General features: G+C 40.1%; 1 protein-coding gene across 1 annotated transcript in view; it reads left to right on the top strand.

The window, feature by feature from the left end:
• LOC109462561 (dorsal-ventral patterning tolloid-like protein 1) overlaps positions 1-18,684 on the top strand; it is a 36,818-nt gene that overhangs the window by 11,896 nt on the left and 6,238 nt on the right. Inside the window, exons 2-3 of the mRNA XM_019759115.1 lie at positions 4,027-4,255; positions 12,660-12,775. Coding sequence (XP_019614674.1) covers positions 4,027-4,255; positions 12,660-12,775 — 345 coding nt within the window. The remainder of the gene's footprint in view (positions 1-4,026; positions 4,256-12,659; positions 12,776-18,684) is intronic.

Genomic DNA, 18,684 nt, shown 5'->3' with positions numbered 1-18,684 from the left:
TTTTTAGGGCGCCACATGTTCCAGTCGGGATGTCGTCCTCGAAAACCCCGCGGCATAAGCGGAGGCGGAGCCCTCAAGGCGTCAGCGAATGATGTTCCATTGCGGACTCTGGCTTGGCGTTTACCGTTCAGGAAGACTATGAAGTTCTTTGCAAGTTGATTCGTTCCTTGTCTATTTAGGTGGACTCCGTCGAGGCAAATGCGGTGCAGTCCGATGTTGTTGTTGTCGATGAAATGCCAGCCGTTCTTGTCGCACATTTGCTGCATGCCTAGGTTGACTTGGCGGGTCCATTCTAGGCCACCATTGGCCCGCATGGTTACACCTGACACCGCGACGTTTTTCGCGCCAGATCGTTGAAGTGTCGATGCCCGATGCCAGGTGAAAGGCTCTTCGCGTTACCACGTGAGTTGGCTAGTTGTTGTTTGTTCCTGCGTGGACAATAACAGTGCTGGAGGGCTCGTTCCGGACAATCCTCTGAGCAGGTGCAGTCAGCTGTCCCAGGCGCGCTCCGCGGTGGGTGTAACATTTGACGTTACCCCTTCTTGACATTTTCTTACTTTTAAGATGTTTGATCATGGAATCACCGATGGTGGCAGTTTTATCCTGTGTCGTGGTGTTCTAGAACTTGGTTCTTTGGTGCTTCCTGTACATTCCGATTTGTTGATTCCGATTTTTTGAGAAATCGGACATTCTTGAGCTTCTTGTTGGGACATTTCACGTTCGTTAGGGGAATCGATATCAACATCAATATCAACACTGACGGGGGTGGACAGTGGGGAGAACCTGTTTGAAGTTCTAATCACTTCTTGTGGAGGTTTGTTGACTCTCGTACATCTTTTCTCGGCCGTTCTCCAATCGTCAGGCTTTTGTTGTTGTGACAATTCCTCAATAATCCTCAGAAGGGAGGCATTTTCGTCGCGAAACCGTTGTACTTGCACAACAAGATATTCATTCTCGCTGCGCACGTTTGAGTTACAGTTCCTGTCCTTTTTCATGGTCTTTATGTCTGCCTGCATCTGTTGTACTGTGCTTGCTAGGCTCTTTACCGATTCGGGGATTAGTTTGCACAATTCACATATTCCGTGGGTGAATTCGTCTCGATCTCGGGAAGAGGACGTATCACACAAAAGACACGGGTTCGTAGGATGTTCTGTACTGTCTGTTTGTTTTGTTAGCTTCTCGATCTCAGGCATGTCACCAGCTGTAGCAGTGTACGTTCCAAGGTCATTGTTTTCACATACCTGACTGGACATTCCTGGATCGAGGCTTGAACGTACACAATCCCTCAGCTCTTTGCTCAAGTCGCCATGCTTGATAAAGTTAAACAGAGCTATTATATCCTTAATTACAGTGAAACGTTGTGTGGTGTTTTTATTCCGTCTCACTAACCTTCCGTCTGCAAAGCTGTCGGGTTTGTTTGGAAGACTTTCGTACTGCGCAAACAGCTCATGGTGGAATTCTTTCAGCGCTTCCAAGACTGGTGGAGTGTTACTGTAAGATAACTCTCCGATCCATCCTATCGACCTGCCAGGGTGGGTTGTTTTGGTGTGGTTCAAAAAGAGAAAGCCTTTTGAGGATCCTGGTCTTCATATCCGGGAATCCGGGTGTAGAACTGGCCATCTTGTGGCGTACTGGCGTCCCCAAGCGGCAGAGAAAGGGCTCTCACGGTAAATGGAGACTCGCCGCCCTCCCACACAGGTAAGTTGAGTAGACAGAATCAAACGAATTCTGTCAAATCGGACGGCAAAGTGTACCAATTTCTGGTCAAAATGTTCTTGTATGTCTCGGCGACACTTTCAAACAAAGATTGAGGGTGGATGCAGGCTGTTGGCCTCAGAAAAGCTCTCAAACTGGCAACAGGTATTCAAGCGCGTCTGGTTCGGTCCACCATCTTGGAATGATGTATTGTCCAGGAAACTTTTTGTATCTACAGAAAAGTGTTGTTTTTTATGTGTTGCAATGCACGGAGGCAGAAGGGCTTGTTTTGCCGCTTTATAGTAAATGACCGCAGGTGACCCCGAAATAGAACGCGGGTTCTATTCGAATTGCCCAGATCGAACACGATAGAACACAGTTCGGTTTCAATGGAATGTGGGAACTTTGCAGCCCTGATTTTGCCATCGTGACCTCTTGTAATACTGACCCATTTCTAATAACCGGTTAACGGGCGTGTTAAGATGTTAGAGACGTCGAATGGGCGTGTTAAGATGTTAGAGACGTCGAATGTATTCAAGTAGATATTGCTAACTTCTTCTCCTAGCCCAGTGCTCAACGTTACGAGGACACCATCTTGTTCCTGGTCAGATCGCCTGGATTCGATAACAAACGAAGGGATTTTCTACTGTTCTGCCTACAGGGAAATATAGTAACACAAATCTCGAAACGAAAAAGAATTGATTATTCGGGATGGAAGTAATTAAAAAGAAAAATTTGGTCGGGGTTTTCAGTTTTGCAAGGTATCTACAGTTTTGTAGTATAATGTTTTGTAGTACAAAGTATTATGCAGCCGAGGTATCCAAATTACAAGAAACAACTAACATAACTAAATTATTGTGAACAAAGAATTATGACTTTGATGTACAAAAGTATATGTACAACAAAAATTTGCAAAAAAAACTGCTGACATCTTGCCCTTGGTGCACAAGAGATAACCTATGTTTTTAGATATTGTGTACTATTGAAGTACACAAATATTAAGACAAGTAGAACCATTTACCATTCACAATTTCTTCTGCTCTCTTACATAATGTGATGGTCTGAAGACACTATTTCTAAGCTGAATAGCTACTAAAGCACTAAATATGTAAGTTAGGATAAGAGAAGATAGTTACAAGTATGTCATCACAGCAGAATCTAAGTAAAGCAAATCCTTTCTACCCTTGGTGTATGCAATGTTTAGGGGAAAGTTCTTCCCATAGCTCAACTCACCTCACCAGTCCCATAGCTGTCATTTGTCAGCCATAGGGGCAATGTGGCTTTCCATAGCTAGCAGGATATAAATTTCAACATATGCCAAACGTAATGCCATTATATCTCAAATCCCACCATGCAATGTAGAAGAGAGGAATCAAGTCGTCGGCAAGATAAGAACTGTAGAAGCTCAGTTTGGGTTGATTGACAGCACACGATGATCAAGGTGAAAAGAAGAAAAAAAATTGTGTATACGTGCACATTTAGAGAAGCTTTTTTGAGGCAAAGAAATCTTACATGTCAGAGTACGAAGATTTTCTCCATTCACCATACAAAATATAATCAGTATACTAGTACTGCTGAGAGTAAATTCATTTTGAGACAGAACTGATAGACGCTTATGACATTTGCAACGTTGACTACCTTCGGAATGCAACAGAATTTCTTTTTTTTTCAAAATCAGGCGAAAATCTATTCGCGCGATGAGCATCTATGTTGTTTGTTTTCTAAAGGAAATAAATCATTTACATTAATTATGGTTCGATCATGTGGTTTATTGTATAACCATGTACAATGTAACTGAAGGCATTGGACGCTAGGATATTGGGGTTTTCGTATACACAACCAGCGATTCGCCCTAGCTTGCCTTCCATTTCGATGTCTATCAGACACCTTCCTCAGAACTTTTTGACTAGAGTCCAGCTTTTTGCCATTATATGTAGCCGATGTAGGTGGCGCTTTTGCGGCGAAAACACAATCTCAATCGTGGCTGCATCTGTGTCTCTCCTCGTCCCGGTTCACCTTAGTGCCATCTACATGGGCTGAATATAGCGGAGAGAAGCCATAACCCAGTCAGAAGCACAGTTTCTGTAAGAAGAAAGGGAAGAGAAAATGCGTGAAAACAATATTTCAGTCTATACAATGTCTATACTAAAGACACACACACATATATATATATATATATATATATATATATATATATATATATATATATATATATATATATATATATATATATATATGAACCCAGTAACTCTGTATGAAACAGCCTCCCTTCACGCTTACATAGTGGCATGACGTTACCTGCACCTGATGATGTTATTTCTCATTCCACAGTAACCAGCGGCACCGGATGTGGAGGGAACCTGACGGCTCCTTCTGGAGGCCCTGTGACGTCACCCAACTATCCTGGTAACTATGGCAACGATGAGAACTGTGAGTGGTCGATCACTGTACTAGAAGGAAGCATCATTCGCCTCACGTTTGAAAGCTTCCACACTGGGAAGGATAGTGACTTTCTTACCATCTATGATGGAGCCAGTGATAATGCTACAGTGTTACAAAGGTATTTTCTAAACGTAATTTTTATTCTCAATTGGACCCTTCATTCCAAGTTGAAACTAGAGTTCACAATGGTCAAATTTGGGTCCCGATCTCCCCACCTGCTTTATAACCCGAAGCATGTCCGATCTGACGTAATTCGAACAGAACAGTGTTCGAAATGGGGTCACCCGCGGTCATGATCATTTACAGTAAACCTGGGTTTTCCGGCCCCTCTTTACATGAGTACCTTCTTACAGAAAAAAATCACCTTTTCACAAATATAAACCATTTCCTGGACAGTAAATGTCATTTTGTAGTCGACATGGAGCATGAAACGAAGCTACTCTCGTCATTGTGGGTGACCTTGGAGATCGCAATACTTGTACACACCAGCATAAATAAAGACTCCTTATATTCATGCCGTATGACTTGTGTCCAAAACTCGTTTAAGAATGGAAGCACGAATAGTCCAACATATCTCATTGACGGCTCAAATGACCGTAATGAGTTTGTCAAGAATTGTGTCTTAGGTAACGTTACTTTAAAAAAATGACCTTGATTTTGAATTAGTAGAGTTCGAAAAATGTACAAAAAAGTTTTTTTCACCTTTTTGTTGACAAACACTTTACTTATGATCAGAAATTTAAAAAAAAAATTCCTAAGACGAATTTTTGATCTTATTCCTAGTCTTCGAAAAATATAAAATCAGGTATTTTGGGTGGTATACGTAGGCTATCTTAAACGGAGTTTGCCTAAAAACATAACTCGGACTGGCGCTCCAAATCTCGTCTTTCGAAGCGAGATTTTAAAAGATCAATAATTTAACGTAAACAACTATCATTAAAGCTATGTCAAGACGATTTTTTCATTTTATTTTGACGGAATTTACCCTACAGTAAAATTAATTTATTACCTTCGCCAAGAAGGTTATGTTTTCAGGGGCGTTCGTGTATGTGTGTGTGTGTGTGTGTGTGTGTCTGTGTCTGTCAACACGATAACTTGAGAAGGGCATGATGGATTGTCTTAATACTTAGTAGGTAGGTAGGTCTTGATGAGACCTCAAAATGATTAGATTTTGGACCCCCTAGTGGCTTGTTATGGTACTGCAGCTGAACGTCCGGTTTTGATATCTCAAGATCCAGACATGCTATGGTAATGAAATTTGGATGGTAGGTAGCTCTTGTGCTGTGGAAGAAGTGACGTGAGTTTAGGCCCCCTAGCGACTTGCTCTAAAACTGCAGGGGGGTTTAAAGGACAAATGTTTAAAAGAGGATAACTCAAGTACCGATTGATGGATCATCGTGATTTTTGGTATGTAGGTAGCTTAAGTGATGCTTGACATAATGATATTACAATTATGCGAATGTTGATGTAATTTGCATAATTAATGAGGAAATTCTATAAATCAGCTGCATTCCATGATAGGAAGTTCAAGCTTGTAACATATGTTATTAAGAACGAGAGAAACACAGGCAAATATTGTTTATGCAAATGAAGACTTAATTTGCATAATTAATGAGAAAATGTTATAATTGCATAGTGGTAACTGCCTGGAATTTCATACTTGGGGTGTTTGAAAGCTAAGTGAAGGTGAACATAATTAAACATGACTTATTCAAATAAGGACCACATTTGCATAATTTATGAGAAAATGGCATTCTTTGTTAAGATAAGACTGTCTTTTGGTGGAGAATATGATCAACAGACTGATATAATTCATGCAATTGAGGATCCTATTTGCATAATCAGGGTGATTAGTATATTTCTTATTCATAAAGGCTAACATCATTTGGCGAAGGTATGAGATCGTGGAACTCTAGTTTTCAACTGTTTTACGGGTAGTCCAAAACATGCCAAAATTGCGTCATGTAACCCGATACCTTTTCAAACGCCCCTAGCAATGGGAAAGAATAGCGTATCAACAGACCGTCGTGGTTCCACGATCTCATACCTTCACCAAATGATGTTAATCTTTATGACTACGAAATTATAGATTACTCCCCCTGATTATGCAAAAGGATCCTCAGTTGCATGAATTATATGTTTTATCACATTCTAACACAAGAAGACGGTCTTATACGTAAAAAAGAATGCCACTATAACATTTCCTCATAAATTATGCAAATGGGGTCCTTATTGAATAAGTTGTGTTTAATGATGTTCACCTTCATCTAACTTTTAAATGCCCAAGTATTAAATTCCAGACAGTTACCACAATGGAATTATGGTCTTGGGCCGGAATTATTTTCACGATTTTGGATCCGGCGGACACCCTCAGACCGAAGGGCTACAACTCCACCAAGAAAAGTGCGCCGGGAAATCTCATTACATCAGTCAGCGGAGGTTTCCAGCCGGCTTCCGATACAATTTTGGTTATTGTCCGTCTACTCTATAATTTGAGTAGAAACTGTAGTTAAACGTATATTTTGGATACGAAAAATATAGTTTTTGCAGTTTTTTCAACGAACCTGCTTGAAAAAAAACAGCCTAACGGCTTATGTGCTGAAATAGCTTACTACCTCCTGCTTCTGAATAACAGGAAGTAGTAAAAAGACAAAAAAAACAAGTATTAAAAAAATAGGTTGTTGTGATAAGTGTTTCGCAAAATCCGGTGACGCGAATGCCTTAACCCTACCTAGACCGGGGGGGGGGGGCTAAAAGAGCCCGCAGCAACTTTCACATCATATAATTTCTTAACAACTTATCCTAGGACAACAAAACTTGGTGACTTTTCCTAAAATTCTGTTGGCTACAACATGGTACCAATTTTTTTTTTGTGTATCATGTTTTCTGTTGCCATGGCAACGGTTTTCTGAGGGGTATGTCATACCAAAAATCACTGATTTCAGCTTCATTAGTGTACTTGCCATACTTTCTAGTTAACATTCATTTACTACATTATATTAACATAACTTTATTAAAAACAATGTCAGCTTTTCTAATTATAATTAATTAATGCAAATTTGATAACGTCATTGCATCTAGGTGGCCCAAATCCAAGATGGCGGACCATATTTTTGATCCGTGCACATTTTACCTCAATTTCATGTATTCTTTCACTTTTTTTTGCTAAAAAGCATTTTCTACAGCCCCCAGATTTTGACATGGTCTTTTTGCTTTGTATTGCAATCCTTAGGCTTATGTAGTTGTACGGAGAAGTTGATAATAAAAGCAGAATCGGTTTTCTTTATGCTGGCCGGCAATTTCTTACAACTATGTTTACTTTCATTTCATTTTGACCTGAAATTTGGTGAAAAACTATTTACAACTTACCCCAAACCTGTAACAGGATGCGCAAACCTGTAACAGGATGCACAAACCTGTAACAGGGCGCGCAAAGGATTGTGGGTATTCAAAATGTGGGCGCCCATGTAGTACATGTAGGTCATGCATCATGTGGCAGTCTAAGCTTTCTTGAAAAGACAATGGCTTCACGGAGATCTACATACACGGCCAAAGAAGTACTTGAGCAGTTGTTTGATGACTCTGATGATGAGACAGACAACCTACACGAGCTGAATGGTACAGAATCTGATTCGGAAGGTGAGTCTGATGCTGGCGACACCGCTCCGTCAACGGCATCTACCGAGTTGCCAGATGATGATGATCCTGATTTGTCCACTGCAGCTCCTCTTGTAGATTCAGATGAAGATGATCATGACACCCAGGCCAATCTAAATAGAAGTTTCGAGCTAGCGTCTAAGAAGTCAAAGTTGTTGACACCAAAGAAGCTTGTGAAATATCTAGTGTCATGCCTTAAAGATAAGAACTTTGGCTGTCCCAGATCAGGAGAAAACTTTCTCGGCCTACTTGGAGAAGCCAAAACGGAAAAATGACCCAGGGAAAAAGATACAGAGGACGAACCAGCTGCCTCACCCAGGAGGTAGGCAGAACTCCGCGAACGTTATTAGAGGCGCTGTTGGAGTAAGGGGGGTAGCGAAGAGAGTGACAGATCCGGTGGGGTGCTGGCGTTTCTTTGTCACTGGGGAAATGGTGACAAAAATCGTGAACCATACCAACACAAGGATCAAACAAGTGAGAGAGAGAATGCAACCTGAGTAGCTTAATGATAGCCGTAACTGCTATATTGGTGAAACGTGTGTCCAGGAGATCACCGCTTTGATCGGCCTTGTGTACCTGAGAGGGGTGCTGTGCCAAAACAACTGTAAGACCGACACACTGTTCAACGACAAAACAGGGCACTCCGTGTTTAGCGCAACGATGGGGAAAAAACGATTCAAGTTCCTGATGGCCAACATTCGCTTTGACGATGAGGAGACAAGAGGGGAGAGGTGGCCATGAAACAGACAGGTTTGCAGCCTTCCGTGAGCTGTTTGAAATGTTCAATAAGCAGTGTGCCAATGAGACTCTCTATCCAATGAGAACGCAGGTGAGCTTCAAACAATTCAACCCGTCAAAACCAGCTAAGTATGGTTTGCTGTTCAAATCCATCAATGCTGCCAGATACCCTTACACATTCACTGTGGCACCGTACAGTGGTAGACCAGCTGCTGGAGCTGGGGGGTACTACGTGCAAGGGTGTGATGCAACAGTCAAGGCCCTAGTAGAGGGATTGGAGAGATCCGTCAACCTCAGAGGCAGAAACGTCTCGTTTGATCGGCTGTACACCTCCATTGCACTCTGTAGCTGGTTACTGGATCGAGGAATCACCTCCATCGGCACCCTAAACACCAACAGAAGGGGCATTCCGAATGAAATGAAGACGGTTGAGGGAAGGGAGGAGTTTTCGTACCAGGTGGTGTGGGAAGAAACGCAGAAGAAAATGGAAGCACTTGTTGTGCTTTTGTAAATCCGCTGCTCATAAAACATAATACAAATGTAAACATAAAGATGACATAAAGTATAGCATTAATGAAAGTGGCTGGCGCACCAATACCTAGCATAACATTATTGAGATTGGTGAAATCTTCCAGAGTGGTGGATATAGTTAAACACAATATCAAAGATACGGCAGTTGGTCGTGTATGGGAGGGAGGGGCTACCTGTAAGAAGTAAAGTACATAATGTGGCGTCGTTTACGTTGAGTGGGTCGGAAGGGAGTATGTTTTCAAGATGAAGGCAAGATATGGATAACATTTTGGTCCTTTCAGTATCATAACATTTGCAGTGTAATAAATAGTGTTCTGGTGTCTCATTTGGATGCCCACATTTGCACTCTGGACTACTGATACAGTGATGCTGGAATAAGTGGTAGTTCAGCTGGCTGAAACCAAGCCTGAGTCTGGTAAGGTGAGTTACATGGTGTCCGTGGCCGTGAGAGTAGTGAGGATGTCTGGGCATGCTATCAAAGCAAGACTCTAATTCATTTTTGAATGCACGAATGGATGGGGATTCTTTGGCGGTCTGGGGTAACTTGTTCAAAGAGAAAACAGCAGAAGGCAAGAAAGATTTTTGTACTTTTCAGTTTTGAGGGTAAAAGGGAGATAATTCTGGTCAGTATGCAGGCCATAAGGGGTAGAATCACGGATAAGTGGGGGAACCAAGTCTTGTAGATATTTGGGAACTAAGCCATTGGCCATTTTGTAGAAGTGGGCAAGTTTGAACTTTACGCGTCTGTTGGCAAGTGTTTCCCAACCGACGTCACATAGAATGCGGTGGTGATTCGTCCCTCTCATTGCGCCTGTGCAAGCCCGGGCAGCGGACACCTGGACTGACTCAAGGAGGTCTGAATCCTTCATAAGAACACCACACCAGGCAACATTGGCGTATTCAAGTTCAGGACGTATCATGGCTTTGTACAAGATTTCAAGCGTTTTCCGTGGCACAAAATTTGATATTCTTGTCAACAAGTTAAGTCGCTTCATTGCTTTCGTCACCAGAGTTGACACGTGGAGTGACCATGATAAATTTGGAGTGAGATGTAAGCCAAGGTGCTGGTGAGAGGGGGTTTCAGTCAGCTGAACACCTCTAAAGTATAGTGGTGGGTGAAGAACCTTTCTTCTTTTAGAGGAAAAAGTCATCAGTTCTGTTTTGCCGGGATTGAATGTTACAAGCCACTGGTCTGACCAGTCTGACACTACACTGAGATCATGATTCAGTCTGTTCGCTGAGACAACGGGATCCATGATTCTCTCTAACAGTGCGGTGTCATTAGCAAAAAGACGGGAATCTGTTCGTAGGTTGTCAACAAGGTCATTTATAAATACAAGAAAGAGCAATGGGCCGAGAGGTGGCCCTTGAGGAACACCTAGTACCTGCATCAATTGATAGCCATTCAGAGCACATCCCGTTTATAACAACTCGCTGTTTACGATCGCTCAGGTAGGATTCAATCCATAATAAGAGAGACCCAGTAACTCCTAGTTGACACAACTTAAAGATTAATCCCCCATGCCAAACCTTATCAAAAGCTTTAGATATGTCAAGAAAAACTGCACGGGTTTCGAGGCCTTGGTCAAGTGCTTGATGAATTTTGTGGACTAAATAGGTCAATGAATTAACGGTGGAATCTCCCAAGGCGAACCCGGCATTACGGTCAGTGAGAAGCTTGTTCCTGTGGAAGTATGAGGACAGTTGAACGGCTATCTGCAAGATCCACGTCTTCAGCCTTTGCAGCGAGTGTGCTAGCGTCAAGAAATAAAGCGACAAGAAAAGTAGTAAAAAGCTGTTTTATGCTTTAGTAGTAGATATCTTAGTGGTACTAGAAGTTGTTGTTGTCAATTGACATCTATTACGCTAACTGTAACAGTTAAAAACAAGACCAAAGTATCATACGTTTGCAGGAAGTTCTTGTGTTCCTCCAAAACGTGACCTCTTACCTGGATGGCATTGATGTTCTTGTTTTAGCAGTGCTGTTTCTGCTAAAAGACTTTTTCTCTGAACCCTGGACTCTTACAAGCATGTTAATGATAATCTTGTTGTGTCAGCACTGTTCCTGCTTTTGAATAAAAAGTTAAAATCAGTACATCATTGTGTCTCAGCCGTCATCTCTCAGATGCCTACTCAGCTAGGTTTTATTCAGAATTTAGGCTAATTAACTGGCATAATTGATCAAAATCCGGATTATTTGCCCTAAAAACTTCATGGGTACTTTGAATGTGGTCAAAACAAAGTTTGTATGGACGTTTTAGTCCGTTTACATGTTATTTTTGGGCTGTAGTTTGAACAAAAGGCGTTTTTGACAATTCAAGATGGCCGATCCAAGATGGCGGCTAAATTAGATATGTATGACGTCATTTCATGACGTCAATTTGGCATTTATATTGTTGCAATGGGCAACATAACTATAAGCAGACCTTACCATTCTATATCACACTTGTTTTGTTGAACTTTGGTTGTATATAGTCGATTTGTACCAGACTAACCAATTTACACGCCGTTTGCCAAGAAAATCACATAAATTACGTCATAATGACGTCATATTACGTCATAATGATATGAAAAATGTTGTTATGATTTATCATCATCCTCTGAAAATTTGGTATCCATACGACATACCGTTCTCGAGATCTGAGGGGGGGGCAAAAGAGCCCCCTCCCCGTCCCAGGAAGCTTAAAAAAGCCTGGTCTAGATAGGGTTAAAATTACAATTAAAACGCAGCTTTTTTGGGTCATCAGGCGACAAACCGCATCACCCTTGCTCGTGGACTGATACCAAAAACGCTTTGCTGGCCATCCAACTTCACCACGCGAAAAAACAACGATCGCCACGCTATGGGGAGCCAAACCTGGAGTGACAACCTCGCAGATCCGGCGATTTACTGCGCACTATTTGGATCCCTGGTCAGATTTAAACTCCAACCCGGAACCTTATTACATTTCCTCATCAAGTATGCAAATTAAGTCTTCATTTGCATAATCGATTCCTGCTTTTGTTTCTCTCGTTCTTAACTACATATGTCACAAGCTTGAATAGTTCTATAATGGAATGCAGCAGATTTATAGAATTTCCTCATTAATTATGAAAATTACATCCACCTTTGCATAATTGTTCTTGAGTTATCCTCCTTTAAATATTTGAACAAACACCCCTGCAGTTCCAGAGCAAGCAGCTAGGGGGCTCAAGCTTATGTCAATCCATCCCCATTACAAGAGCTATATCATTGCATATTTTACCATGTAAATTTCGTGACCCTAGGTCTATGTCACGAGAAGAACCAAAAGTTCTGCTGCAGTACCATAACAAGGCACCAGGGGGCCCAAAATCTGATCATTTTGTGGTCTCGTCATTTTGAGGTCTTGAGTTATCGTATTCACGAACAGACACACACACACACACACACACACACACACACACACACACGACCCCGCTGATGATGATCAGTCATAGTACGACATTAAAGTTGCCACTCAAAATAATTTATTCGATTATATAACGGGGGAAAGAGCATCCCCCAACTACTAGAAATTTCACAATAGGTAGTGCCGCGTCAGATCATGATTCTTTATTCCCCTTGTCATGTCTAGGTTATCAGGTTACCATCCGCAGATCATCCCCATCATCAGCACATCTAACACGATGTACTTGAGGTTTACATCTAACTTCTTAGGATCAAGTCATGGGTTCCACTTCTTCTACACAAGTAATTTGATTATACTTCTCATTGTAACCATGAATTATTATTGATAATCATTATTATGGAATGAAGACTAAGCTTTAACTTCCAACACTTAGATTACGGAATTGGGATTTACCCAAATTTTCGGTTGACTCCATCAACATTGTTCATGAAATGGATGCGTCTACTCTTGGAACGTGACGTCATAGACACGTGACTGTAGCAAAGGAAAACAGGTACTGAGTAGTGCATCACATCAAGTGCCAAGGTCAAACCAGGAAGGGTCCGTGTAAGGAGACATACATAGGTGCGACAGAACGTGCATTAAAAACGAGATTCCTGGAATATCAACGTCCTATAGGCCTAGTTCTGTAAACTCAGAGGTCTCTCTCAACATATTCACATTGAATCTCCGGAACACTCAGTATCTCTGGAAGGGGTTCAAATCCTCGATTCTGAATCGGAATTCTTTGCAAGAGGAGTGAAGGAGGCGGTCTGCATAAGAACTTACAGACCTACCTTGAACAGAGACGGGGGGCGACACAATTTATCTTTCACGTATGACCCGCTACTACGGTCACGTGTCTATGATGTCACGTTCCAAGAGTAGACGGGTCCATTCCATGAACAAGGTTGATGGAGTCAACCGAAAACTTGGGGTAAGTCCCATTTCAGTAATCTAAGTGTTGGAAGTTAAAGCATAGTCTTTATTTTATAATGAGACCATGTTGATTTGATTATATGGATGACATCCTCCGGGAACCCCAAAATTGATGCGCGCGTGCGAATAAAAAAAAAGTTGTTTTCATTATGAAATCTACGTGGTCATGAGGGTTGAACAAATGGGACAGAATATGGTTTGGCGAATAATCTACTTCATTTCTTTACAATTTCGTCTTTTTTCGTTTCATTTTGGCATTCTACGACATTTGTATGGTTTTTTTGTAACTTACGGTATATTTTTGCTCATTTTGCAACTGTTTTGTACAATTTACACTTTTTTTTTGAAACGGCCGAAAATTCATGCGCGCGCGGATGTCATCCATATAATCAAATCAACATGGTCTGACTTGTACCAACAAAGATGAACTTTCATTCTGAGATCATCATTATTATTGTAGTTGACATTATATTTGCAGTAAGAACATTTCTTAGCCTGAGAAAAATGTACCTGTTCGCGGAACTATTTGCTTGCGATATCGACAGGTGCAGAATAAAGAAAGTCGGCGAATTATTTGTACCGTGAACAAAACGCGATTCACAGTACTTTGTACAACAGTACTGTTTAATGTATCATATTTCATACTCCATCTCCAGGCGTTGCTTAAAGGATGTACACGTTTAGATTTGCATAATTTTCTTTCAGGCAGAACTGCAGGTCAATGCTGGGATCCTGGTGTGCCGGCCAATGGGAACAGGGATATCAACAGTAACTTTACATCAGGACAGACAGTCAGGTACACCTGTATGGACGGGTATCAGCTGTGGGGGACTGCTAATATAACCTGCCAGCCGAACGGGACTTGGAGTGGCTCTACACCAACCTGTGAAGGTAACCACGGGATCATGTATGTGTAGACACATGCATGTGTCTGTACGTGCACTGTCCGGTCAGTGACTTAGGGCGTTGAACGGGTAAACCCAGATTTACTTAAAGGCATCCAGTTTAGTTTGTAGGGCTTGGAAACCATTTTTTTCAAAATCAATATTCTGGTCACTTGTCTAGATATTAAGTTTAAACAACACTGCCCCAGTGTATATTGACCCTCATGGACCAAAAATTCCCCAAATTCTGTCAAAAAATACAGTTACTGAAAGAACTGTGTTGATTTTTTAGCATACCACCCAGAAAAAAAGGTCTGATCGCGGGGCTTGTTTCTGCAGTTTTAATTGCCTAAAGTATGAAATACCTCCAATGTGCTTCATCAAATTTGCTAATATGGGACATTATGTGTCAAAATAATACAGCATATCTCGAGTTTTGTCGCCCTGAAATTGCATTCAATGCCTTAAAACTAAGATACTTTTCTCTCTTCATGACGGCTTCTTTGTTTTCGTCTCGTAGTAGTTTCGGATCCATGGGCCATGGCAGGCCATTCTCCTGAAATTCCACAATACATTGTGACCGCCTGTACAGACAGGGGGCTGGTTTTTTCTATGCTTTTAAAGCTTGTTCTAGTAAAATCGCCCATTTCTTTCAACTAACGTTAACTACCAGACCAAAGTCTACCACTGACTACTGTTGACAGAGGCCTGACCAAGGCAGTGACCAATTTAAAGGGCAACAATCAGCTCTGTATTCCGATGGCAAGTTCCAATAGATATAAAACAGCCCCATTCCATACTTCACTGCACTTCTGAACAACGTCAGGTAACCTATCAGTGTGTGGTAATTTTTATTATGATTATTGTCTAATTATTTTAATTATTTTGCAATGTATAGTAGTTTCTATAGATTTTATCAAGTGTTTTATTCATTTCTTGTAACTGCCTAATATGCATAATTCAGCGACTTGTACTATGTACAAGTCGCTGCAAGTAGTACAAGTCGCTGCAATGTATTTTATTGTATTGCTTTCAATTGAAACAATAAACCAATTATATAATATAAGATACTCTTTAACCCTACCTAGACCGGGCTTTTTTTGACATGGGGGGGCGGGGGGGGGCGTCTTTTGATCCCCCCCTAAGAACTCGCGAACGGTATGTCGTATGACCACCAAATTTTTAGAGAATGGTGTACTAGTGAAAATTTATCATATCTACAATTTTTATGTCGTTATGACGTAATAAGACGTCATTATGACGTCATTAATGTGATTTTATTGGCCAAAACCGTCTAAATAGGTTTTTTCCCTGAAAACTAAATGGTATTCAACATAACTGTACCGAAAGTGTTTATGACAAAATATTATGGTGTACTGTCTTATGTTGGCCATAGCAACACCGGTGACGTCATAAAATGACGTCATGCATATTTAAGATATCCGCCATCTTGGATCATCAATTTTGAATGTTCAAAAATAGTTTTTTTTTCATGATAAAGCCTAAAATACATTGTAAACATATTAAAGACCTTCATTTAAACCTTTTTTGGAAAAAGAACTGGAAGTATTGATGAAATTTTAATGAAAATAACCTGTATATACCTCTTCTAATGATATGGTCCGCCATCTTGGATTTTGGCCAATGACGTCATCAAATTAGCATAAATTATGCATATATAATGATAAAATTTACATAAAATTATATGGGATGTTATTAATATTAGAAACCATAAGTAACTTGACATAAAACCCTTAAAATTCTATTGTTGAAACAAAAAGTACTAAATTTAGCAAAAAATGCCTGTCAGAAACCCGTTGCCATGGCAACACAAAAAATTATTATCTTATTCCAATGATGGGGAATTGTTGCCAACAATATTCTAGTAAAAGTCACCAAGTTTGGCCGTTCAGACGCTAGGTGACATCAAAGTTGCCGCTGGCACTTTTAGCCCCCCCCCCGGTCTAGGTAGGGTTAAGACGATTTTAGTATACCCTGAAACAGAAAATTATAGTATACCTGGTTATAATAGCATACACCACTGCAGAAAGAATAGATCTGGAGGGGGGGGGGGTCACTATACATAAGAAACGACGTATATTATCAAGAAAGACCTGGCCTTAAATTTGTTATCGACGACACAGGCACAAAGAGTATATTCATTGAGTTCATTTAAGTAACCCGAAGGGGAAAAAACAGTATTGAGCTGTGTGTATCGCCCAACAAATACTGACATTACAAAATTCAATGAGCGCCAAAATGAATCTGTGAACAGTATTAATAGGGAAAGAACAACTTGTTACATTATTGGTGATTTCAATATTAATCGGTTAAACAACACTAACCAAACCACTACTGATCATGTAAATGAACTGTCCTCATCTGGCTTTTACCCACTTATATGCAAACCTACCAGAATTAAACCCTACTCTGCTACCTTGATAGGCAACATTTATCCAAACTCTGTTAGCAACAATATTAAAGTTGGCATCCTCATCACTGACATATCAGATCACTTTCCAATATTCCTTACATCCGATTTAAACGAGCCAGTCAGGCAGACAGACAAAATATCTTATCGTCAAGTTAACACAACTAACATTCAGAAATTTACACAATCTTTATCAGAAATAGTATGGGGCGACATATTAAACGAAACAAAAACAGAACAAGCTTATAATCAATTTTTTTAAACATACGGATTGTTATAAGAAAAATGTTTCCCAAAGAAAATTACAAAAATCTCCCAGCATTCTCGCAGAAAACCCTGGCTAAGCAGTGGATTGTTAAAGTCAATACGCAGAAAAAACAAGCTCTTTGCTAAATATGCCAAGAAGCCGAGACCCTTAAACCAAAGTATCTATCAAAAATACCGGGATAAGTTAAATCATCTCCTCTAAAAACTACAAAGAAGGAATATTACCACAGAAAGTTTAATGAAGCCACCAGTAATATAAAACAAACATGGCACCCGATAAATGACGTTTCAAATCATAATAGAAGTAAAACAGCTGGTCCAAACAAAATACGAATTGGTTCCAATTAATTACAGAAAATAAACATAAAATATGTAACGAAGTAAATGATTTTTTCATTAATATTGGACCTACACTTGAAAGGAATACAAGACCCTCTTAGCTACATCACCTTACAAGTAAATTCTAACCTATCAACTTTTATACCACCAACGGGTGCTGAAATTACAGATATTATCAAAAACTTAAAAGACTCAGCTGCTGGTCATGACGAAATAAGCCCTAAAGTACTAAAGTTGTCACTGCCCTATGTTTTTTCCCCTCTAACGCATATTCTATCTCTATCCTTGCAAAATGGAGTTGTTCCTCACTCACTAAAAGTCGCAAAAGTGACGCCTATTTTTAAAAGCAGTGATCCGCTTAACGTTAATAACTAGCGACCCATATCATTGTTATCTTTATAGTTTTACCGTTTTAGCGTTAGAATTTTTTTCCTATTAAGTGTATGAGTGCTAGAGAGGTAGAATAGCCCTTTCTGAAACCATATTGGTGTTTATGTAGGATGTTATTTTGATTTAAAGGTTTCAGAAGACTATTATATACTAGTTTTTCCAAGACCTTTGATACGCAGGGAAGGACAGATATGAAAGAATACACAATAGGAATCTTTCTCGATGTATCTAAAGCCTTCGATACAGTTAATCATTCCATTCTACCCAATAAACTAAAACGATATGGTATATGTGACTCCGCAATGAAATGGTTCTCTTCTTATCTATCCAATAGACAGAAATCACAACTGAAAAAATAGAAATGTGGTGTCCCACAGGGTTCGATACTAGGACCCCTACTTTTTTTATTTATATAAATGACCTCGAAAAAGCATCCTCAATTATATTCTTTATCAGATTTGCAGATGATTCAAATCTTTTTCTTTTAAACTCGAATTTTGATACGCTAGTAAAAGTGGCTAACAAAGAATTCAAAAAGGTTATATCGTGGTTTGAGGCAAATAACTTATCAGTCAATGTTAAGAAGATATACTACCTTATTTTCTGTGATAGAAATAAAACCTACAACAGAAGCGCCAAAATCTTTTTCAAAAGTGCCCCCCTTTCTCAAGAGAGTCAAGCCAAATTCTTAGGTATAGTCAGTGATGAACGATTGACGTGTAAATCACAAATAACTATGTTAGGTAAAAAATTAAAAACATCGGTATTATTGGAAAACTTAAACATCTTCTTACTCAAAAAACCATTATTAGGCCATGTTGATTTGATTATATGGATGACATCCTCCGGGAGCCCCAAAACTGATGCGCGCGTACGAAAAAAAAGTTTTGCAAAAAAAAAAGTTCTTTTCATTATGAAATCTACGTGGTCATGAGGGTTGAGCAAATGACACAGAATATGG

This window comes from Branchiostoma belcheri, unplaced genomic scaffold (genome assembly GCF_001625305.1).
Source record: "Branchiostoma belcheri isolate BF01 breed outbred unplaced genomic scaffold, Haploidv18h27 scaffold119, whole genome shotgun sequence".
NCBI lineage: Eukaryota > Metazoa > Chordata > Leptocardii > Amphioxiformes > Branchiostomatidae > Branchiostoma > Branchiostoma belcheri.
The sequence above is the reverse complement of the archived record's forward strand: the minus strand, read 5'-3'. Positions and strand labels throughout refer to the sequence as shown.